Raw genomic sequence first — 26152 nt, 5'->3', positions numbered from 1 at the left:
TCAAGGACCAGATTTAATTAGGTTATAAATATCACATTATTCAGAATAAAGAGTAAAGCACAATATCTCTTCCCCCTTTTGGCATCATCGAAAAGTTGCATGCATTGTGAATCCCACATTTTAGTAATTACTCATGACCACTTGGGCAATTTCAAGTGAAAACATGGATGAAATCATCAATAATCAACAAACATATTCAAACTATTAAGAGCAAAATCTTCATAGAACAAGAGAAACAACAGCTATCATTGATAAGATATGTTTCCACCAACAAGCCACAAAAAGAAAGAAAAACTTCCAAAACATGAGCAAAAAAACAAAAAAGTCCATAATCTAGGTCAGTAGGGGTACTAGTTTGGTTTAGAAGACAACAACTGGACATCCTAAGGCTTGGAGGAGCTAGAGGGTTGGGTTTGGAGAAGGTTGAGAATATTCTGAAGCATCCCATCACTCCTCTCCTTTTCTTTTGCTAGCTCAGTTTTATGGCCATCTCTTTCAGTTTCCAGTTTAGCTACATGAGCCTGGAGCCGAGCAATTTCAGCATCCTTAGATCCACACTCTTGAACCAAAGCCCTAACCTTGCTATTCACAGGTGTTTGCAGGGATGAACCAGGTTCAACTGGGGTGGCATTGACTGGATAGTCACAAGCCAGAAGAGTCTTGACGCCAAAGTGTTCCTGGCTTGATGCCATCTCCCATTTCTTCAAAGGCACATTCAGCCTATCCAGAACAGTAGTTAATATGAACCCATATGGGGTGGCATGAGCCTTGGAGCCATTTATGACCCTGTCCAGTAATTTGACAATAAAGGCGGGCCAATTGATCTGCATTCCTCTCACAAGGCACTCCATAAGAACCAGGTCCATGTAGTTGGCAGTGTGCCACCTCTCCTGTCTGGGCAGCAGGCACTTGTTAACAAATTCAAACAAGACCTTGTGCTCTGGCCTCATCTCACTTTTCTGCACAAACCTGGCTCAACCAGGTCTCTGAACAGTCTTTCTTTCAAAAATTTCTTCTGCCAAAGATGGCAAACTTATCTTGTTCCTTTTCAGATTCCTCTTCTTTTTCTTCCTCAGTAATTTTTACCTGCTTACCTTTCACTGCAGATCTGGTTCTTTTGGCTAAAGAGGGTTCATCAGATACCGGTTCAGAGGAAGACTTCTTGGAAGAAGCCTTAGCCCTTTTTGATTTGGGTGTAGGATACCTCCACAGTTGTTCCCCTTTCTTGATGGACCAGTTCCATCTCCTATTCTTCTTCTTCTGCAACCTCAGAACTCTCCACAGACTTTGATTTTCCCTTCTCCTTCTTTTTCTTCTTGCTTTCTTCTAGAGCTTTCTGTAACTCAGCTTTACTTTGTCTGACCCTGCTTCTAGTGGCTCTTCCCTTAAGTACTGAAGGTACAGTAGGTTTTGGGGATGATATTTTGCTTTTCTTTGTTGGCTTGGAAGCAGTTGGAGCCTTTTGTGTGGAAGCTTTACGCTTCTTTGGATCATAACTGGCCCCAACCCTCTTAAGAAGATCAGCCAGTGTTTCCTCAACAGATGAACTAGGTTGATCTTGTTGCTTGCTTAGATGCACAAGCCCTTTAGCCGCCTCCCCAGAACCACTTCCCCCTGACTTGTTACCACCTTCTTCAACACCTCCACAGATAGCCAGAACTTTTTCTTTCCCATTTCCCCTCTCATCACCACTTGCTCGCTCTCTCTCTTTTTCTTTCTTTTTACCTCCACTTCTACTAGATTCAGCCCCTTTTACATCTTTAACAGGACCAACCAAGACAAACCTATTTTCTACATTTTCAACCATATTAGAGAGTACCACACAAAAACTTACCTCACCAGGGGTTTCTTGAATTTTGGCAGTGTCAGAAGACCCATGTTCTTCTCCTTCGCTGGTAGAAATAAAAGTTTCAGACTCAGAGCTTGAGTCAGATTCTTGAGTAGGACTTTCCTTCCTCTGGCTAGCCTTCAATTTCTCATTTAGAACATTTCTTATAGCTCTAGAAGCTACAATTTTTCTGGCCAACATTTTTTGCCTGCGAAACCTAGGTTTTGGGGTTTCACTAGGGGGTGTAGATGAGGAAGTATTTGAAGGTGATACTGGTGGGGGAGTGCCAGGATTATTTTGGGGGTTAGTCATGGTAGATTGTTTCTTAAGAAAAATTTGGGAATTTTGGTGAGAAGAAGGGCGATCAGAACTTGAGAAGAGTTTTGACGGTTATGTACTAATGAAGAAGAGGTGTGGCGTGTATTTAAAGATGATTAGACTTAAATGCAGTAACGACATCTTTTTCAGAGGTCAATTAGAAGTCTAATCAAGATGTAATTCCAGTCTCTTAGTGATTATTAGGCATCGCTAGATTTTAGGCAAAAATCCCGATTTTTAGAGTTCTAAACGAACGAAACTGGTTCAATGCTCAACTGATAGAATTTCTGGGAATTTGATGAATGTAGGACTTCTGGTCATGATTGGAAAAATAATCTTTCTAATTATGCAGAGTATAGAAAACATACCTGAGCTTTTCATATGAACACATACTGATGAACCAGGTTCTTTATATAGAACTCTCTTGAACATGCCTCAAATTCCAAAATAGAATAAACTTTGTAAGAGATCAGTGAGTCATACACATGTCACAGGAGTATACTAATTAAAGTATGAAACTGAGTAAGAATTAATATAGCTATTTACACAAAGTTAGAACTCCTAACCAAAATATATATATATCATTGTGCATTCTGAACTGGACCTATTAGGTGATCTTAATCATCCCTAACTCTAACCTGTTCCTCTCAAAGTTTTCTCTACTAAGTGCTTTAGTGAAGATGTCAGCTATTTGTTTATCAGTAGCATAGAATTCTATTGAAATCGATCATTTCTCATAGTTATCTCTTAAAAAGTGGTGTCTAACATCTATGTGCTTAGTCCTCTTATGATGAACAGGGTTCTTTGTCATACTTATAGCACTAGTGTTATCACAGAATATTGGAATACATCCCACTTCAATTCCAAAATCTACCAGTTGTTGTTTGATCCATAGCAATTGAGCACAACATGAAGCAGCAGCAACATACTCAGCTTCAGCAGTAAATAGGGCCACATAATTTTGCTTTTTGGTAGCCCATGACACAAGACATGAACCAAGGAAATGTGCCATACCTGAGGTGCTTTTTCTATCCACTAAGAAACATGCATAATCAATATCAGTATATCCAACTAGATCAAAATTACTACCTTTAGGATACCAGAGACACATATCAGTGGTGCCTTTCAGATATCTCAGTATCCTCTTTACCGCAGTCAAGTGGGACTCTTTTGGATTTGCCAGAAAACGAGCACAAAGCCCTACACTGAAAACGATGTCAGGTCTTCTTGCAGTAAGATACAAGGGTGAACCAATCATACCCCTATACAACTTTTGATCGACTGATGAACCAGTTTCAACAATATCTAATTTGGTGGCAGTTGCAATGGGTGTGTCTGTTTCTTTAGATTCCTCCATTTTAAACTTTTTGATTAGCTCTTTTGTGTACTTCTGCTGATGGATCATGGTTCCATTTGAACTTTGTTTGATCTACAAGCCTAAACAGAAGTTAAGCTCACCCATCATGCTCATTTCAAACTCACTGCCCATTAGTTTTGCAAAGTCCTTACTCAGCCTATCAGTGGTAGCCCCAAATATGATGTCATCCACAAATATTTGCACAACAAGAAGATCTTTACCTTTTTCCCTTAAAAATAAGGTACTGTCAATTTTACCTCTTTTGTAACCATGCTCCAGTAGGAATTTGGATAGCCATTCATACCAAGATCTTGGGGCCTGCTTGAGCCCATAGAGTGCCTTGTCTAAATTGTACACATGCATAAGACATTCCTTGCTCTCAAACCCTGGAGGTTGTTTCACAAATACTTCTTCCTTTAGGTAGCCATTTAGGAAGGCACTTTTGACATCCATCTGATGAAGAGTGAATTCCGTGTGTGTTGCAAAGGCTATGAGGAGTCTGATTGCCTCTAGTCTTGCAACTGGAGCAAATGTCTCATCATAGTCTATGCCCTCCTCTTGGATGTATCCTTGTACCACCAGTCTTGTTTTGTTTCTTGTAACTGTTCCATCTTCATCAAGTTTGTTTCTGAAGACCCATTTTGTACCAATGATTGATCTGTCCTTGGGTCTCGGAACTAGATACCAAACTTGACTTCTTTCAAATTGGTTGAGTTCATCTTGCATTGCATTCACCCAATCTGTATCTTACAAAGCCTCAACAACATTTTTAGGTTCAATAAGAGATAGGAAAGCATCAAAAGCACACAGATTCTTTAGTTGTGATCTAGTTTTGACTCCAGATGTTGGATTAGTAATAATGTTCTCAATGGGATAAGAATTTTGATACTTGTGAGGTTTCAGAACCAACTGGTTTCTACTAGATGTCTCTCCCACGTTCTATTGTTGACGAATAGGTTCATGAACAAGTTCCTCTAGGGGGTTTGATTCAATTTCTCCTTGATTAGTTCCCCCTGTCAGCTTGCCCTGATTTGAAGGACCTATTCCATAACTTGTTCCTTCTTTTGATGCCACTTTGACTTGTGCTGGGGATTCAGTCAATTCCTTTACCAATCCAATGGCTTCATCTTCATGTTCCTGTCTCTCAAAAAGAATGTTAGTTTTATCAAATATTACATGTACACTTTCTTCTACACACAGAGTTCTTTTATTAAACACTTTATATGCTTTGCTATGTGAAGAATATCCCAAGAATACTCCCTCATCACTTCTGGGATCAAACTTACCTAGGGAGTCTTTTCCATTATTGTGCACATAGCACTTGCAACCAAATGCCCTAAGATGGGATATGTTTGGTTTTCTCCCTTTAAGTAACTCATAGGGAGTCTTCTCTACTAGAGGTCTGGTCATGCATCTATTGATTATGTAACATGCAGTGTTTACGGCCTCTACCCAGAAGTTGTGGGGCAATTTACTAGAAAGCAGCTTGGTTCTAGCCATGTCCTCCAGAGTTCTATTCTTCCTTTCAACTACTCCATTTTGTTGAGGGTTCCTAGGGGCAGAGAAATTATGATCTATACCATTTTTATCACAGAATTCAGCAAACTTGGAATTTTTCAAATTCAGTTCCATGATCAAACCTAATGGATGCATGTTGATTTCCTAATTGTTTCCGAGTTTTTCTAACAAATGCAATAAACATTTCGAATGCTTCATCTTTTGAGGTTAGAAATATAACCCAGGTAAATCTAGAATAATCATCGACAAGCACCATTACATATTTCTTTCCACCTCTACTCATGGTTCTCATTGGACCACATAGATCCATATGGACCAGTTCCAATGACTTGGTTGTACTTACCATTTTCTTGCTTTTGAAGAATGATCTTACCTGCTTCCCCCTTGCACATGCCTCACAAGCTTTGTCTTTCTTGAACTTGATATTTGGTAGCCCTATCACTAAGTCCTTAGAGACTAATTTGTTTAGCTGATTTAGACTTGCATGACCAAGTCTTTTGTGCCACAGGAGGGGATCATTAACCAACACACTTAAGCAAGTGAGTTCATTTTCTAAGAGAGTAGACAAATCTACACTGTAAATATTGTTAACTCTTTTTCCCTGCAAAACAATCTTGTCAGTGGTAAGGTTAATCACAAAACATTTGGTAGAGGTAAAAGCTACAACATTACCTCCGTCACACAATTGTGACACACTTATTAGGCTATATTTCAATCCATCTATCAGGTTGAAATTCTCTATGGAATGAGAATCTGTTTTGCCTACCTTTCCAGCCCCAATGATCTCACCTTTCTTTTCATTACCAAAGGAGACATTACCTCCTTTTAAGTCCTCAAGTGAAAGGAACTGGTCCTTGTTCCCAGTCATATGTTTTGAGCATCCACTATCCATATATCATATTTCGCTCCTCCCTTTCACTTGGACCTGCAAAAAGATATCAGGGGTTAGTCTTAGGAACCCAAACTAGTTTGGGTCCCTTTCTATAGGCAAAAGGATGAATTATATTCCTTCTTGCCCACCCAGGCAGCTTGTTTTTCTCTTGAACAAAGACTTTGTTCTTTTGACTGGCCTTTTCTTTTGCATTACATTCATTTTGTAATGGCCAGCCTTGCCACAGTGTGTGCAGATTTTATTTTCAGGAAGAGTGAGGTACTTGCTTCTAGAGTCCCATAGCCAAGTCCTCTTTTGTTGCTACTGTGATGCTCTTGCAGCCAAGAGAGTGCATCAAAAGCCTTGTTCCACTTGCAAGTTCTGTCTAGTTCATGTTTCACCTTTCCTACATCTTCCTTCAGGACTTTGATGAGTTCATCTTTCTTATACAATTCATCTTTCATTTTTCCCAAGTTTTCTTCTAGAGTGAGATATGTGTGATCAGCTTTCTTTTTTCTTGTTCCTACTTTCAGTTTTAAGTTTTCAGACCTAAGTTCTTGGACACTTTTATCAAGTTCAAGAACCTGGTTCTTCAACTCAGCATTTGTGTTATCACTCTCATTAGCCCTAGACTCTAGACTTTTGCATTTTGCTTTTAGGATCACACATTCCATAGATAGAACTTCTTTCTCATTTTTAATTATCTCAGACTCATCAATGAAGTCTAGTAGTAGCTCAGCCAACTTTTCTTTAGACAAAAATTTAATCTTATTTTTTAGATAAAGGATACTTACCTCTTGTTCATCATCTGATTCTCTGATGGCCATCAGTGCTTGCTCTTCTTCAGCTTCATCTTCGGAATCTTCATCTGAAGTTTCTCCCCAAGCAGCAACCATAGCCTTGGTTGAACCTTTGTTCCTTTTTGGTGAACCTTTTCCTTCTTCCTATTCCTTCGTTCAGCCCTTTCTTTCTTCCACTCAATTTCCCATTGAGGGTAGTTCTTGATCATGTGATCAGTCTTACCACACTTGTAGTAACCCTCATTAGTCTGTTTCTTAGGAGCTCTTGACTTGTTGAAGGTTGTACCTCTTGAAGAACTCTTTCCTCTCATCAGGTACTTTTTGAATTCTCTAGTGATCATAGCCATCTCATCATCTTCCAGATTTAAACCTTCAGTAATTTTGAGAGCTAGGCTTCTCTCCTTCTTATGTGTATCCATCTTCATGGTTTGCCTTCTCAGTTCATAAGCAGTAAGATTTCCAATCAGTTCATCCAGTTTGAGAGTAGCAATATTCTTGGATTCCTAAATGGCCGTGATTTTGCTTTCCCATGAGACTGGCAGAACCCTTGTCCGGATTTTCTCAACCTTGTCTTCTTCAAAAATAATCTTTCCAAGGGACTTAAGTTCATTTGTCAGTGTAGTGAACCTAGTATACATCTCTTGGATAGTTTCTCCTTCCTTCATAGTAAAATTCTCATATTGAGAATACAGCAGTGTTCCTCTGGATCTTTTCACTTGAGGTATTACTTCATGAGCCACTTGCAAAGTGTCCCATATCTCCTTGGCAGTAGTACAACTTTGGATCCTACAGTACTCATCTGTACCTAGTCCACGCACAAGCCATTTCTTGGCCTTAGCATTTTTCTCCCACTTTTTAAAGTCTTTAGCAGTGCAGTCAGCCCTTGTCTTTGGCACAACCACTCCTTCCTCATTTTTCATTGTAGTTGCCAAAGGACTATCAGTGACTATGTCCTAGAGTTCATAGTCTTCTCCTATGATGTGATCCTTCATCTTGTTCTTCCACTAAGAGTAGTACTATCCATTGAACAGTGGAGTCCTGGTAGTGGATTGCTCTTCCCAGTTCCCAGGTGGTGCACTCATGTTGATCTTTTCCTAAGGTGTTAGCCTCTTTAAGGATAACCTGCTCTGATACCAATTGATGTTCTAAACATTAATACCACACAAGAGGGGGGTGATTTGTGTGGTACCCAATTTTTTGATCTAGAAGAACCTGGTTCTTCTAGGTGTTCTAACTGCTACTGTTGCGGAATTAAAAGTACAGAAAATAAAGAACACAGAGATTTTTACGTGGAAAACACCTGGCTCAAAAGGTAAAAAAAACACGACCTACTACTCAGTAGGATTTTTCCAAACATCCACTAAAATCACTGAGCCAAAACAGCATTTACAAAACTCTTTGAAAACCTAAGGATTAACTCTAATCCATGTGTAGCACACAACCTCAACTGTTGCGACACCTTCAAGTTAGCCTATAACTTGAACACCCAAAGTACCTATTACAAATTTCTATGAAAGCTGAAAAGGTACAACTTTAAACCACCTACTACAAATGAACTAGAATAAGAATATACACAATGAAATTGGTTCGTCTATCTCATTCAAGTAGCTTCAGGTTTGCACACTTGAATGACACACGAACTGCTTGCAAAAAGCGTTGCTATTTTGCTCCATATTCACGTTTAACTTCTGCGTATGTGCAATACCTGCAAAAGAGAACATTCACTATTATTTAATGAGTTAGTAATCAAAGTTTGATTGAGACTCAATTGCTGATCTTCCATCAAAGTTGAGTCCTTGTTCAATACAAACTCCAACCCTATCATTTATCTGGATTGCGTGATTGTGTCCTCTTTGCATAAGTAGACTTTCTGTCACGACCCAAACTGAAGGGCCATGACTAGCACCCGACCACACTTGCCGAGCACCAACGTACATTTCATCTAACCTTCATTATTATCTTTTAGGGCTGACGAGATCAATATAAATGGTAGACCTAGATCATGGACAACCAGCAATAAAATATGACGGCATGAACATACATAGCAGGGGATGACCAGACAATCAAGAAACTACATATAAGGTATGAGCTACCACGCTACTATGAAAGACTATACAACAAAAACTAGCCGACAAGGCATACCAAACTATACATGAGCCGACACCTGTCTATGAGCCTCTAAAAGAACATAAGTGTTGCAACATAGCCGGAACAGGGCCCCGACATACCCATAATGTCTATAACAAAAATTGCATACCAAGACCAAGGCAAGTCCGGAGAAGGGATCTCGCCAATCACCGCTGAACTGGACAGTCTACTGTGGTGGGGGAGCTGCACCTGCCTGTCTATCAGGACCTGCAGCACGACATGCAGCGTCCACAAATAAAAGGACGTCAGTACGAATAAAGTACTGAGTATGTAAGGCAAGGAACCATAAATACGATCAGTAATGTAAGCAAGGATAGAGAATATACAACCTGTAACATCTTAGTACCTCTGAGGGCTACTTACATGAAATGCATGATACATATGTATAAATACATAAACCTTTAAAGCATTCGCCTCTGTGGGCATCATCATCATCATATCGTACCCGGCCATAATAGGCTCGGTAGAATCGTACCCGGCCACGTGGAGCTCGGTAAAACCCAACTGATCAGTGGTTGCACAATAGGTGCCGTACCCGGCCAACTATAGCGTGGCTCGGTAGAGTAAAATAGATACATATATATAATGCATGCTCGACTCATAGAATCACATTCTAAACCTTTCGGAGTGACGTAAGGTCGGTATCCTCTGTACACGTTATTAGGACTAACTCTTCACTATGAACCTTATAAGATTTAGGAAGTACGAACAACATTGATAACATAAGAATAAGAGAAGCAACATTAACATCAATCGTTCCATAAGAGGGAAAACAATGTAAGTACTGCTAGCTTCTAAGAGTAGAGTATCTTGGAAGCTCGTTCATTACATTATGTACAATCGGAGTCGTGCAAAAGAAGGAAAGGGATAGCCTCACATACCTTGTATATACTGCCCCAATCTCAAGCTATGCAATTGTCAAAACTCCTTAGTCTACAATAAGAGAAACGATACTATCGTTATCATTTAAGCGTCATAACTATTATGTATCGACCACAACCTATTTTACGATGAAACGGACAGCACCTCCCCTATATATATGACCTCACACCATTCAAAACAGTCACCAAACAGCCCAAACAACATCAATAATAAACATATTGAGCCTCCCAAAATAGTCCACACACAGCCTAATCACTCCATACATACGACGACCACCGTAGTCGTGTCAAACAACCTGGAAATGTTACGAATAACTATCAGCCCATAACCCTACATATATATGGTGTTTCTCCACACCCTTCCTCCTCCAAAACTCCACAAGATAGTAGTAAAATACGCAGCCCAACAACAACGCAAAACAGTCCACAAAACAATAACATTACTTCCAAGCCTTTCGATATATATTTCACAAGTTCTAGCTTCAATGGCTTAGCTGCAACTTGGATAATCTTAAATACATATAGAGTAAGAGGTTCCTTACCTTTATACAGAAATAACAACTCCAATTTGACCTTAAATTTCCATGAAATATCCCTCCAATGCTGCCACAACAACAAAAAAGCGAAACTAGCGATCAATTAGTGTTTTTCGGCACTAGAATCACTTTAGAAGGCTTGAAATCACCTAGGATTGATATTAAGAACATGAGGGAGTATTTACAGAACATAAACCCTTTAAAACAACCTCCCACACGAGCTGGAACGACACAAAAATGAGCAACAACAAGAAGAACAAGAGACTTACTAGCGCCACGGAATTCCCGACACTTGATTTGTGTTGTTTGCCCCTTTTTTGGGTCTTGAATCTTGAGAGAACCTTGAGAGGATGTTCCTAGGGTTCTAAGGTCTGAAAATAGTGAGAATAAATGACTTAAAACGGGTTGGAGGCATCCTATATAGGTCCAAATATCTTAAACCGCCTTAGTGGGCCCCATAGAGAGGTGCTTGGCGCAGTCTCGCGAAAATGCGAATATCTCTCTACTCCGAGATCGTATCGATAAACGGTTTAATGCGTTGGAAACTAGACTCATAGATATTTAATTTCGTTGGTAGATCACCCTATAATTCCTTGTAAATTAGGATAAAAGATTAGAAACATTTGACCTAATGTTTAAGTAAAATTATGAACCTAAGTTGCGACAACTTTTGTCGACTTTTGTTTCATAACTCGTTTGACTTCAAGACTTATGATACGGATATTATATGATTAAAATACCTTAATAAATGACCTCTTGAGTGTATTAAGCACCGCTAGATTACCTGAAAATACGAGTTACAACATCCTTGATTCGTTTAACTTCTAATACTGGTTAATCACCCTTATACACTCTTGTATCACTTAAGACCAATAGGATTGACTTCTTATCATCTCAAATATAATTCCTTCTTGGATTTATGTTAACTAATATATGGCATGAACTAACACATGTGGATATGGGTTGTAACACCCTCCCCCCCTTAGGAACATTCGTCCTCGAATGTAAGGGTTTATGGGGAGTTTAAATCATCGTGGATTCCAATGGAAATTTCCGATCAATTTTCCCCTATAAAATGGTCACTAGCAAAACTTGCAAGTAATTAAGCCCAACATATGGCTTCACAAGGCTACACAAAGCATTATGCGTATTTACATTATCTACATATCACCATTTTGTATTAAGGAGGAGTATTCTCAAATTATTGCTTACCTCATAGAGCCGTTTCACCTTCCAATGTATCCTGTCTTCCACCAGCATCCTTGTTATCTTCATTCTGGAATAAGTAAGGGTATTTAGACTTCATCTCCTCTTCTGCTTCCCATGTCATTTCTTCCATATTTTTGTTCCTCCACAATACTTTGACGGAAGCTACATCTTTTGTTCTCAGCTTGCGGACTTGCCGATCTAATATCGCCACTGGCACTTCTTCATATGATAGGTCCTCTGTAACTTGTACATCTTTGATAGGGACGACTCGAGAAGGGTCTCCAATACATTTTCTCAACATAGATACATGGAATACCGGGTGGACAAATTCCAATTCGGATGGCAATTCTAACTCATAAGCAACTTGTCCAATTCGTCGAAGAATTTTATACGGCCCGATATACCTTGGACTCAGCTTACCTTTCTTCCCAAAATGCATAATACCCTTCATTGGTGAGATCCTCAGGAAAACCCAATCACCAACCTCAAACTCTAGATCACGACGTCGGACATCAGAATAAGATTTTTGCCTGCTTTGTGCCGTCCTCAATCGCTCCTGTATCACTTTCACCTTCTCAATAGCTTGGTGAATCAAATCTGGCCCATATAATTCTGTTTCACCGACTTCGAACCATCCAACTGGTGATCTACATCTCCTCCCGTATAGTGCCTCGTATGGGGCCATTTTAATACTGGAATGGTAGCTATTATTATAGGCGAATTCTATGAGTGGAAGATGATCATCCCAATTCCCCTTAAAATCTAGAACACATGCTCGTAGCATATCTTCCAGTGTCTGAATGGTACGTTCAGCTTGTCCGTCAGTCTACGGATGAAATGCAGTGCTGAGATTTACCTGTGTGCCTAAACCCTTCTGGAAAGACCTCCAAAAGTTAGTCGTAAATGGAGCTCCTCGGTCTGATATAATAGATACGGGCACACCATGAAGCCTAACAATCTCCTTGATATACAACTTCGCATAATCTTCAGTCGTGTAAGTTGTCTTCACTAGCAGAAAATGGGCACATTTTGTAAGTCGATCAATTATCACCCAGATGGAGTCAAACTTATGATAAGAGCGAGGTAATCCAATAATGAAGTCCATATTAATCACCTCCCACTTCCAGGTCGGAATCTCTATATTTTGAAGCAATTCACCGGGTTTCTGATGTTCTATCTTTACTTGTTGACAATTGGGACACTGGGCTACAAATTCTGCAATAGACTTCTTCATATTATCCCACCAATACTGCTCCTTGACATCATGATACATCTTTGTCGAGCCGGGATGGATGGAATATCGGGATTGATGAATCTCATTCATAATCTTCTCTCGCAACCCTGCCACATTAGGCACACACAATCGGCTCTGGTATCTCAGTGCCCCGTCTTTTCCGATCCCAAAAGCCATACTTTTACACTGTTGAATGCTTTCTCTTAATCGTACTAAGATAGGATCTTCATATTGTCGTGCTTTTACCTCGGCTACCAAAGATGATTCTGATGTATTCTGTACAGTAACACCTCCGTCATCAGAGTCTAACAATCTGATTCTCATATTGGCTAGCTGATGAAGCTCTTTAATCAACCCCCATCTACCTGCCTCAATATGTACTAAGCTTCCCATTGATTTACGGCTGAGAGCGTCTGCCACAACATTGGCTTTACCGGGATGATACAATATCTCGACGTCGTAGTCTTTCAATAATTCAAGCCACCTACGCTGCCTCAAATTCAACTCTTTCTGCTTGAAGATGTATTGTAAACTCTTGTGATCTGTGTAGATGTCAACATGGACGCCGTATAAGTAGTGCCGCCATATCTTCAAAGCATATATTACTGCAGCCAATTCCAAATCATGGGTTGGATAATTCTTTTCATGCTTCTTCAATTGTCTTGATGCATAAGCAATCACATTCCCACGCTGCATCAATACGCACCCCAAACCTATACCTGAGGCATCACAATATACCACATAACCTTCTGTTCCTTCAGGAAGAGTGAGCACTGGTGCAGATGTCAATCGATTCTTCAGCTCCTGAAAACTACGTTCACAAGTGTCAGACCACTGGAATTTGGTAGCTTTTTGTGTTAACTTAGTCAATGGTGATGATATAGAGGAAAATCCTTCTACAAACCGCCTATAATATCCTGCTAGCCCTAGGAAGCTGCGGACTTCTGATGGTGTTGTAGGTCTCGGCCAATTCTTTACTGCATCGATCTTCTGAGTGTCGACACTAATACCCTCATCAGATATCACATGGCCAAGGAATGCTACTGAGTTCAGCCAGAATTCACATTTGGAGAGCTTAGCATATAACTTACGATCCTGAAGCGTCTGTAATACTATCCGCAAGTGGCCCGCATGTTCCGCCTCCGAACGAGAATACACTAGAATGTCATCAATGAATACAATCACGAACACATCAAGATAGGGCCTGAATATAGTATTCATGAGATCCATAAAAGCTGCTGGGGCATTTGTTAGCCCGAACGACATCACCAAGAACTCAAAGTGCCCATATCTTGTCCGGAAGGCCGTCTTTGGAATATCCTTCTCCCTAACCCTCACCTGATGATACCCTGAACGTAAATCAATCTTAGAGAAATACTTGGCACCCTGGAGTTGGTCAAACAGGTCATCAATTCTTGGAAGTGGATACTTGTTCTTTATAGTAGACTTATTCAACTGTCGATAGTCGATACACATCCGTAACGACCCGTCTTTCTTCCGCACGAATAGGACTGGTGCACCCCAAGGTGAAGTGCTAGGCCTAATAAAGCCCTTATCCAGCAAGTCCTTCAACTGCACCTTCAACTCTCGCAACTCTGCCGGGGCCATTCTGTATGGAGGAATAGAGATCGGTTGAGTGTCAGGCAACACATCAATGCTAAACTCAATCTCCCTTTCAGGAGGAAGGCCTGGGAGTTCATCTGGGAAAACATCTGGGAATTCGTTGACCACAGGGATTGATTGTAAAGTAGGCGGTTTCGCCTCCGCATCCCTAACGCGAACGAGATGATAAATGTAACCTTTTGAGATCATTTTCCTTGCCTTAAGATAGGAAATAAACCTACCTTTCGGTGTAGCAATGTTCCCTTTCCATTCAATGACGGGTTCACCCGGAAATTGGAACCTAACCATCTTCGTACGACAGTCAACATTTGCATAGCATGAGGCCAACCAGTCCATTCCCATTATCACATCAAAATCAACCATTTCTAACTCAAATAAATTTGCCGAGGTTTGACGACTACAAATCATCACAGTGCAACCTCTATATACCCTTCTAGCAATCACAGAATCTCCTATCGGAGTAGATACCGCGAGGGGTTTACTTATCAATTCAGGTTCAATGCCAAACTTATTAGCCACAAAGGGTGTAACATATGATAATGTAGATCCCGGATCAATCAGCGCATATACATCATAAGAAAACACAGATATAATACCTGTAACAACATCTGGAGACGACTCGAGATCCTGTCGACCTACTAGAGCATAGGTTCGATTTTGAGCACCACTCGAACTCGGCACTGCACCTCTACCCCTACCACGACCTGTCGACTACTGAAAACCCCGTGCTGGAGGTCGAACTGATGAGGAAGAACCAGACACAGATCTAGTCGGCTGAGCCATACTATCACCTCCTCTATTAGGACAATCCCGCATCATATGGCCAGGCTATCCGCACGAATAGCATGCATCATAACCTCGACGACACAGTCCAAAGTGGGCCTTGCCGCACTGATCACAATGTGGTGTTGGGGGTCTCATCTGACTAGTATCCCTATGATGTTGCGAGCCAGATGCCCGCGAACTCTGACCTGGACCAGAATAGGATCGATCATATCGAGGCCTCTGAAACTGTGGAGGAGCACTAGCTACAGGTGGCGCCGAACTCCTCGAAAATTGTGGCCTGATGCGGCCTCTGAAGTCATCAGAATACCCTGCAAATCTCGCCCTCTTATGCTGGCCCCTATCCTGCTCCCTAACTTCCCTATGCTGGCGCTTATGATCCTCTAGGGTCTGGGCATAAGCTTGAATACGGGAAATATCCATGCCCTCCACCAAGGAGGCTGTCGTACACTCATTTATTAGATGTGGTCCCAACCCATTCACGAACATATGCACCCTATCACTCATCTCGGCCACCATATGGGGAGCATACCTTGCCAAAGAATCAAACTGCATACTGTACTCTCGCACACTCATATTACCTTGTCTAAGGTTCAAGAACTTATCAGCTCTAGCTCGTCGTATCTCAACTGGCAAGTAGTGACGAAGAAAGGCCTCAGAAAATTCCTTCCACACAGCTGGAGGAGGGTTCGGACCCCTGGATCTCTCCCAACTATCATACCAGAGAACCGCTAAATCCCGTAGCCGATAAGAAGCCAACTCTACTGCCTCTGTATCACTAACATGCATAACCCGAAGTGTACGATGAACCTGGTCAATAAAAGTCTGTGGGTCCTCCTTGGGGTCTGATCCGGTAAACACTGGAGGGTCTAAATTAATAAAATCACGAACTCTTGTACTAACTGGTTTCTCAGCAGCACCTGTATTCTGCCTCTGAGCCTGAGCAGCTACCAAGCTAGTCAATAACTGCAAAGCACTCCGCATATCCTGGTCTGGAGTGCCAGACGGAGGAACTGGATGCGCTGGGTGCCTTCTAATATCCTCTGGAGGAGATGGAGTAGATGAGGTATGAGAGGGCATCTCACTCTGAGCCTCACTTTGTCCTGCTCTGACTTGGGGCACCTGACTGGTACCCTCTCCCGCTGCTGTATCAAGCCGTCTACTAATCGTTTGCTTCCTAGTCGAAGGCATCACTGAAAAAAAACAAGGTGAATATTAGAGACGAACACTTACGACTCAACTCTACGCACGATCTAGATTCAGGAAGAAGGTAACAACCCTAGATGTCATGTAGCCTCCTGATTATAAATGTGGCGCGCTACACATCCATAATCAAGACTCTACTAGACACGGCTCATAGACAACCCCTAGGACAGACTTGCTCTGATACCAAGTTTGTCACGACCCAAACTGAAGGGCCATGACTAGCACCCGACCACACTTGCCGAGCACCAACGTACATTTCATCTAACCTTCATTATTATCTTTTAGGGCTGACGAGATCAATATAAATGGTAGACCTAGATCATGGACAACCAGCAATAAAATATGACGGCATGAACATACATAGCAAGGGATGACCAGACAATCAAGAAACTACATATAAGGTATGAGCTACCACGCTACTATGAAAGACTATACAACAAAAACTAGCCGACAAGGCATACCAAACTATACATGAGCCGACACCTGTCTATGAGCCTCTAAAAGAACATAAGTATTGCAACATAGCCGGAACAGGGCCCCGACATACCCATAATGTCTATAACAAAAATTGCATACCAAGACCAAGGCAAGTCCGGAGAAGGGATCTCGCCAATCACCGCTGAACTGGACAGTCTACTGTGGTGGGGGAGCTGCACCTGCCTGTCTATCAGGACCTGCAGCACGACATGCAGCGTCCACAAATAAAAGGACGTCAGTACGAATAAAGTACTGAGTATGTAAGGCAAGGAACCATAAATACGATCAGTAATGTAAGCAAGGATAGAGAATATACAACCTGTAACATCTTAGTACCTCTGAGGGCTACTTACATGAAATGCATGATACATATGTATAAATACATAAACCTTTAAAGCATTTGCCTCTGTGGGCATCATCATCATCATATCGTACCCGGCCATAATAGGCTCGGTAAAAAAATGTACCCGGCCATCATAAGGCTCGGTAGAATCGTACCCGGCCACGTGGAGCTCGGTAAAACCCAACTGATCAGTGGTTACACAATAGGTGCCGTACCCGGCCAACTATAGCGTGGCTCGGTAGAGTAAAATAGATACATATATATAATGCATGCTCGACTCATGGAATTACATTCTAAACCTTTCGGAGTGACGTAAGGTCGGTATCCTCTGTACACGTTATTAGGACTAACTCGTCACTATGAACCTTATAAGATTTAGGAAGTACGAACAACATTGATAACATAAGAATAAGAGAAGCAACATTAACATCAATCGTTCCATAAGAGGGAAAACAATGTAAGTACTGCTAGCTTCTAAGAGTAGAGTATCTTGGAAGCTCGTTCATTACATTATGTACAATCAGAGTCGTGCAAAAGAAGGAAAGGGATAGCCTCACATACCTTGTATATACTGCCCCAATCTCAAGCTATGCAATTGTCAAAACTCCTTAGTCTACAATAAGAGAAACGATACTATCGTTATCATTTAAGCGTCATAACTATTATGTATCGACCACAACCTATTTTACGATGAAACGGACAGCACCTCCCCTATATATATGACCTCACACCATTCAAAACAGTCACCAAACAGCCCAAACAACATCAATAATAAACATATTGAGCCTCCCAAAATAGTCCACACACAGCCTAATCACTCCATACATACGACGACCACCGTAGTCGTGTCAAACAACCTGGAAATGTTACGAATAACTATCAGCCCATAACCCTACATATATATGGTGTTTCTCCACACCCTTCCTCCTCCAAAACTCCACAAGATAGTAGTAAAATACGCAGCCCAACAACAACGCAAAACAGTCCACAAAACAATAACATTACTTCCAAGCCTTTCGATATATATTTCACAAGTTCTAGCTTCAATGGCTTAGCCGCAACTTGGATAATCTTAAATACATATAGAGTAAGAGGTTCCTTACCTTTATACAGAAATAAAAACTCCAATTTGACCTTAAATTTCCATGAAATATCCCTCCAATGCTGCCACAACAACAAAAAAGCGAAACTAGCGATCAATTAGTGTTTTTCGGCACTAGAATCACTTTAGAAGGCTTGAAATCACCTAGGATTGATATTAAGAACATGAGGGAGTATTTACAGAACATAAACCCTTTAAAACAACCTCCCACATGAGCTGGAACGACACAAAAATGAGCAACAACAAGAAGAACAAGAGACTTACTAGCGCCACGGAATTCCCGACACTTGATTTGTGTTGTTTGCCCCTTTTTTGGGTCTTGAATCTTGAGAGAACCTTGAGAGGATGTTCCTAGGGTTCTAAGGTCTGAAAATAGTGAGAAGAAATGACTTAAAACGGGTTGGAGGCATCCTATATAGGTCCAAATATCTTAAACCGCCTTAGTGGGCCCCATAGAGAGGTGTTTGGCGCAGTCTCGCGAAAGCACTAATATTTCTCTACTCCTAGTTCGTATCGATGAACGGTTTAATGTGTTGGAAACTAGACTCATAGATCTGTAATTTGGTTGGTATATCACCCCGTAATTCCTTGAAAATTAGGAGAAAAGATTAGAAACATTTGACCTAATGTTTAAGTAAAATTATGAACCTAAGTTGCGACAACTTTTGTCGACTTTTGTTTCATAACTCGTTTGACTTCAAGACTTATGATACGGATATTATATGATTAAAATAACTTAATAAATGACCTCTTGAGTGTATTAAGCACCGCTAGATTACCTGAAAATATGAGTTACAACATCCTTGATTCGTTTAACTTCTAATATTGGTTAATCACCCTTATACACTCTTGTATCACTTAAGACCAATAGTATTGACTTCTTATCATCTCAAAGATAATTCATTCTTGGATTTATGTTAACTAATATATGGCATGAACTAACACATGTGGATATAGGTTGTAACACTTTCTTTCCTCATCCAATATGCAACCTTTTCGATTAGTTCAGGAGATATTGCTGCTTGATTACTGAGACTTATCTCCTTCACGTGTATCTCACATGTCTAGGTTGATAAATATTATGCCTCACATGATGAACCTGGTTCATGACTACGTTCATTTGTCATTCTTCAAGACTTCACCTGAACTTGGGCCAACAGAGTCGAATCAGGGAGCCGAGATTAACCCCGATAAAATTAAGGCAATCGAACACATCACGGTCGTGGACAGCATTAAGGTTGTACAAAGGTTAACAGGGTGGATAGCCGCCTAAGGCTGGTTCATCTCAAGGTCTTTGGATAGAAGTCACAGGTTCTTCTCACTACGCAAAAAGAAGAACAATTTCACTTTGACCCTGGAATGCCAACAGGCTTTGGAAGAGTTAAAATGATATCTTTCGAGCCCCCCATTGCTTCATACTCTAAAAGAAGACAAGCAACTCTACTTATATTTGGCAATCTCGGAAGTTGCGGTAAGTGGTGTCCTTGTTCGAGAAGAGCAAGGTACGCAATTTCCTATCTACTATGTTAGCAGGACTTTAGGTGACATTGAAACCCGGTACCCATACTTAGAAAAATTAGTTCTTGCTGTAATAAGTTCCTTTAGTAAATTAAAACCTTATTTTCAATGTCACTGTATTTGTGTTATAACCGCCTACCCCCTTCTCAACATTTTGCACAAGCCCGAACTCTCGGGCAGACTGGCCAAATGGGCCATTGAGATTAGCGGGTAGGATATTGAGTATCAACCCTGAACAGCCATCAAGTCTCAAATCTTGGCAGACTTTGTGGCCGACTTCACGCTAGTTGTCGTACCTGAGGTCGAAAAGGAACTATTGCTAAAGTCGGGTACATCCTTGGGGGTGTGGACCCTTCTCACAGATGGTGCTTCAAATGTGAAGGGGTCTGGCTAGACATCATTTTGAAGCCACCCACAGGCAGTACAATTAGACAGTCTATCAAAACTTCGAAATTGATTAATAATAAGGCCGAATATGAAGCTATGATTGCAGGTCTCGAGATAGCTAAGAGCTTGGGAGCAGAGGTCATCAAGGCCAAGTGCGACTCCCAACTTGAGGTAAATCATGTCAACAGAACTTTCGAGATTTCAAGAAGATCGGATGTAGAGGTACCTAGATAAATTACAAGTGTCTCTACATCAATTTAAACAATGAACGCTACAACAAGTACCTCGGGAACAAAATGGCGAGGCCGATGCCCTCGTAAATTTGGGATTGTCGATTGAAGATAATGAACTTAGCTCAGGGACTACCATACAACTTTCATGGTTAGTGATCAAAGAAGGACATGTCGAAATAAACTCCACAAGCCTAACTTGGGATTGGAGGAATAAATATATCGAGTATCTAAAAAGCGGGAAGCTTCCATCGGACCCTAAGGAATCAAGGACTCTTCGAAGAAAGGCTGCATGATTCACATTGGCCGAAGATGGAACATTATACAAAAGGATGTTTGATGGACCGTTGGCAGTATGTTTAGGTCCATGAGACATTGATTAAGTTATACGAGAAGTTTACGAAGGTACCTGCAGAAACCATTCCGGCACCAAATCACTGGTTCACAAAGTCATCAGAGCGGGATACTTGTTTACCGTGAAAATGGTAATAACAATTAAATTTGTTGATGGGACTCTAAAAATACGTGATATATTTTTATGCTATTTGTTAGAGCAGTTGAAGCTAGATATGTGAAGATAAAGGTGAAATGCAAGCTAAAATAGCGTTACAATCAAACCGACGAGTTAGCTATCCGAGCCTCGGGCTAATCGATGAAGGGCCTCGAGGTCGATGCCTAGGCTTGGGCTCGAGCTGTCGGGGGTAACCGGGAAGGGACTAATAGCTAGAATATAATTAAAGGAGGCTCTTTATGGTCAATATCAAGCAATAAATTAAGAACAAGTGCGAAAGCAATAAATGAAAGTGGTAGTCTCAAGCGAGTAAGTTAGAGAGAAAAGAGAGAGAGAGAGAGAGAGAGAGAGAGAGAGAGAGAGAGTTGTTATTGATCTTGTGTAGAATAGTTGGAGCAACAACAGCCCCTTACAAAGTGGTAAGGATCCCCTTTATATAGGAGGGGGATCTCATTATAGTACAAAATACATTAATTGTAAAGGCATGGAGATGGGATGGCTAGACGTGATACCTTGATACAGGCTCCAGGTAGGTCGACTTTGTCAGACTTAGCCGTGTGCCTTGGGAATCCCCTATTTTACTCTAACCTCGATCAATATTCTCTTTAGGCTGGGCCTCTACGAGCTTCAAGGGAGGTAACTCGATCACAGCTTCATGTCCTCGAGGCCTCGAGGTGTTCCTCTGAAATGACTTAATAGCAAGAAATTGGACCCTCTGATTTCGCCTCATACAATACTATTGGGTCGATATGGAAAAAGACACTAAGGAATTCGTTCGAAAATAAGACAAGTGCCAATGACATGCGCCAATGATCCACGAACCAGGAGAGCAACTTCATTTAGTCTTATCCCTGTGGCCATTCATGAAATGGGGGATGGACATCGTCTGTCCTCTGCTATCAGCCCCATGTAAATCTAAATTCATTTTATTTATGACTGACTACTTCTCTAAATGGGTTGAAGCATAGGCTTTTGAGAAAGTCAGAGAAAAACAAGTTATAAACTTCATCTGGGATCACATCATATACCGATTCGGGATACCTACCGAGATAGTATGCGATAATGGAAAACTGTTTATCAGCACCAAAGTAACAAAGTTCCTCAAGGATCATAAAATAAAAAGGATATTGTCGACTCTGTATCATCTTAGTGGGAACGGATAGGCCGAATCAATAAATAAGACCATCATTTAGAATCTAAAGAAAGGATTGAACGACTTTAAGGGAAAATGGAGAGAAATTTTACCCGAAGTTCTTTGGGCATATCGAACAATGTCAAAATCTAGAACATGGGCAACACCATTTTCCTTAGTGTACGGTGTTGAAGCTCTAATCCCGGTCGAGGTTGGGAAACCTAGCGTCAGGTTTCGATACACAATGGAAGAGTTGAATCATGTGGCTATGAACACAAGCCTCGAATTGCTAGATGAAAAACAGGAAGCCGCCCTCGTTAGAATGGCAGCACAAAAGCAGCTCATCGAAAGATACTACAACCGAAGAGCCAATCTTTGCCACTTACGAATTAGGCACTTAGTTCTAAGAAAAATCACCCTGAATACTCGAGCCCCAAATGAAGGAAAACTCGGCCCAAATTGGAAAGGGCCATATTAGGTCCTCGGTGTCCTCGGAAAAGGATCTTACAAACTCGTCACAATGGACGGTGAACAATTGCCAAATAATTGGAACGTATCACTCCTCAAATGATACCATTTTCATTTGTATTGGATACTAACTTACTACAGAGGTTCGTTCAAAGACGTCGAGAAATTCTTCAATACGAAGACCTTAGATTATAAAGTACGCGTTGCACTCTTTTTCCCTTAGATCGGTTTTTATCTCAAATGGATTTTTCTGGCAATGTTTTTAACGAGGCAATAATTATTTGTGCTACATGGGGACAATTCAATAGTATCCAAGGATTCTTTACAATCAACCTCGAATACTGGGGGGGCATGACCCTCGGATGTTAGGCAAATTTTGTAAAGGGCCAAACAGTCAAATAAACTGTGCCCATGTAGATTACTCAAGTCCCGATGACAAACCATGTACGCATGAATGATTTATGGAAAGAAGTATTTTTTTTCTTACCAGATGTTCCATGCCTTAGTGAAATTTCTACTCTACTTACGAACTATTGCGGAAATTAGCTCAAGCGCCGATCGCAAATAAAGCTCGAGCTATCAACCACGTACTCGGGGATTGCCGTTCAAAAATTGACATGTTTGAATTATTAAACTTCGAGATCATAAGACCTTGAAAAGCCAATCCTCGATTTTATAGGCCAAGTCCACGGCCATCCCACTCGGGGACTGGTACTTCGAACAAGTTCGAAGTATTATTGAGAAACAAGCCCAAAGTGCAAATCTCAAGTTAAAGGTTACGGCCAAACTAACACGGTTCGGAGACCTTCGAATTCCATAATAAAATAGACCTTCAAAAATTTTCATAAAAACTGGTTAAAAAAGGCTACCCTCGGCAAAATTACGAAGGGTTTCGATAACATAAACCCTCAAAAACCTTAAGGGGTGCCAAATTGTTCGAACTCTTGAACAAAATTATGCTAAGGCATAACTAAGTTTTTTGATAACTCTAACCCTCGAGAATCCTGATGGGTATAGAGTTACCTCGTGCTAAGGAATAATAAATTCTTATATAATTAAACTTTGTAAGCCGAAAAGGGAAGAAGCCAATTTTTGAGGCCATATCGGCCCAATTCAAAGAGCCTAAGGGCCACTATACTTTTGGGTTCGAGGATCCACCCTCGCTCAACCGAAACCTAAGGGTTTTTTTTACTCCAAGTTCAAGCAAGTACTCACTCGGTTATAGAGACTATACTAGTCCGACTTTGATCAAATCGCTTAAGTTTTGGATTCACAAATAAAATTTTCGCAAGACAACGAAGTGAGTCAAAATACTCACAAGATATAAAGTATATAAGGCGAAAAGAAAAACAGAGTTTTCACAAAACAGAAATTGGAGACGAGTCGGAAAGAAAAGGGATCTTTTATATATGCAAAATTATTTACAAAGACCACTTTGGTTCTTACACAAAAAATCCAAAAAAGAAAAAATTCTAAGTGCCTAATCTTCCCCGGGAGCCTCATCTTCATCCCCTCTTCTCTTGGATCCACTCAAGCTCCCGGAACCATCATCATCAGAGAGCAAAGAATTGGCTTTGGCCTCTAGCACTTTTGCGTTCTTGATATTGACACTAAGGTCAAAGCCACGAGCATGAGTCTCCTCGAGAGTCTCTTTCCGAGACTGCATTTGGCATGCTCGGCAATGCGGAATGATAGAACCTAAGTGGCATCAGAAATTTCCTTTGCTCGAGCGTGACCGTCTTCAGCATCAGCTCGGTAAACAGCCACGACCGCCTCTGCATCGGCCTTTACTCTTTCTACCTCAGATTTGGCCTTTGCAAGCTCACCGGCCAACCGAACCTCGAGCTCCTCAATTTTCTTAGCTCGGGACAAGCTCTCCTTCTTCATGCTTTAAAGTTGATGTTCGGCCGATCATATCTAGGCCCGAGCAGTGTCTTTCTCCGAGGCAAGGCGGTCCATGTTCTGCTTCCACCCCAAAATCTCTGCCTCCTTCATCTTGGACTCCTCGCGAAGTTGCTCAATATTTTCGGCCTTCTGTTGAACCTGCAAGATATAAGTGTTAGTCATTATCTTCGGATTAATAAAATGAGCTTCAAAAAAATTACATTGCAGGCTCAATCAGGTTGGTTTGCCCTTTATGAATTGTTGCCAATTCAGCTCAGAGGTCCTTGATCTCCTCTTCTTTTTGCCCAATAAGAAGTTTTAGGGCATCCATCTCCTCCATAAGCTTTATAAGGTCAGCCTCACACTAGTTCAGCTCTCCTTGGGATTTAGAAAATACTTCTCGATGAAGCGTCAAGGCCTATGAAGAAAGAAAGTGTACGCGGCAAAATCAGAGGACTTGATTTCTTATTGTCAAGTCATTTCGGGAGAACGCCTTGAGACCCCGAGGACGGGAGGCCACGACCGAGTTCCCAACCTTGAGCCTCATCGAGGCCCAACTCATAAAAAATGAAGATCGAAGCCAGGACGAAGGGGGAAGCTCCCAAGGCACACAGCTAGGCTTGACGGGGCCGGCCTATATAGAGCCTATGTTAAGGCGTCGCGTCAAACCATCTCATCTCCATACTTTGTAATTAATCTCCACGTACTGGTAGCCGAGCTCCCCTCCTATATAAAGGGGACTTACACTACCTTGTAAGGGACTGATGTTGCTCCATTTCTCCACAAGTGCAATAATATCTCTCTCTCTCTTTTCTTTCTTACTTGTTCGTTCTCACAACCCCAAGATCACCTCGATATTTATCGCGTTCTTACTCGTTCTTCATCATATGCCTTAGTATTAGCCATAAAGATCCTTGTTTAATTATATCTTCAACTGTTATCCCATCCCCGCCGTCCCCGATAGCTCAAGCTCGACCCCGACATCGACCTCGAGGTTCCTCACCGACTAGACACACGTTCGGGCAGCAGGCCCTACGGTTCGATTATCATCTCGTTTTAGCTTGTATTTAATCTTTATAGTCCATATTATTAGCATCAACTGCTTTAATAACTAGCTCGGTAATAGATCACGTATTTTTAGAATCCCATTTACAAATTTAATTGTTGTTACCATGCTTTGAAGTTGATGTTCTCAATTTTCTTAGCTCAGGCCAAGCTCTCCTTCTTCATGCTTTGAAGTTGATGTCCCTACCTTGTAAGGGACTTATGTTGCTCCATTTCTCCACAAGTGCAATAATATCTCTCTCTCTCTCTCTCTCTCTCTCTCTCTCTCTCTCTCTCTCTCTCTCTTTTCTTTCTAACTTGTTCGTTCTCACTGCCCTGAGATCACCTCGATATTCATCGCGTTCTTACTCTCTCTTCATCGTATGTCTTAGTATTGGCCATAAAGAGCCTTGTTTAATTATATCTTCAACTGTTATCCCATCCCCGACCGTCCCCGATAGCTCGAGCTCGACCCCGACGTCGACCCCGAGGTTCCTCACCGACCAGATACAAGTCCGGGCAGCATGCCCTGCAGTTCGATTATCATCCCGTTTTAGCTTGTATTTAATCTTTACACTCTATATTATTAGCATCAACTGCTCTAACAACTAACTCGGGAATAGATCACGTATTTTTAGAATCTCATTTACAAATTTAATTATTGTTACCATTTTCATGGTAAATAGTTTGGCGCCCACCGTGGGGCTAAAAATAATAGTGATTATTTTCTTGCTAGTTTCATTA

General features: G+C 41.2%; 3 protein-coding genes across 3 annotated transcripts; all 3 read right to left on the bottom strand.

Moving 5' to 3' along the window:
* Positions 1-1246: 1246 nt before the first annotated feature.
* LOC138877431 (uncharacterized) lies at positions 1247-2140 on the bottom strand. Its single transcript, XM_070157040.1, has one exon. It carries the CDS (start codon positions 2138-2140, stop codon positions 1247-1249), a length of 894 nt encoding a protein of 297 aa, XP_070013141.1.
* Positions 2141-2873: 733 nt separating this feature from the next.
* Positions 2874-3503, bottom strand: LOC138877430 (secreted RxLR effector protein 161-like). Its single transcript, XM_070157039.1, has one exon. It carries the CDS (start codon positions 3501-3503, stop codon positions 2874-2876), a length of 630 nt encoding a protein of 209 aa, XP_070013140.1.
* Positions 3504-7195: 3692 nt separating this feature from the next.
* LOC138877429 (uncharacterized) lies at positions 7196-7612 on the bottom strand. The gene has a single exon (XM_070157038.1). It carries the CDS (start codon positions 7610-7612, stop codon positions 7196-7198), a length of 417 nt encoding a protein of 138 aa, XP_070013139.1.
* Between the last annotated feature and the right edge of the window lie 18540 nt (positions 7613-26152).

This window comes from Nicotiana sylvestris, chromosome 9 (genome assembly GCF_000393655.2).
Source record: "Nicotiana sylvestris chromosome 9, ASM39365v2, whole genome shotgun sequence".
Taxonomy (NCBI): Eukaryota; Viridiplantae; Streptophyta; class Magnoliopsida; order Solanales; family Solanaceae; genus Nicotiana; species Nicotiana sylvestris.
The sequence above is the reverse complement of the archived record's forward strand: the minus strand, read 5'-3'. Positions and strand labels throughout refer to the sequence as shown.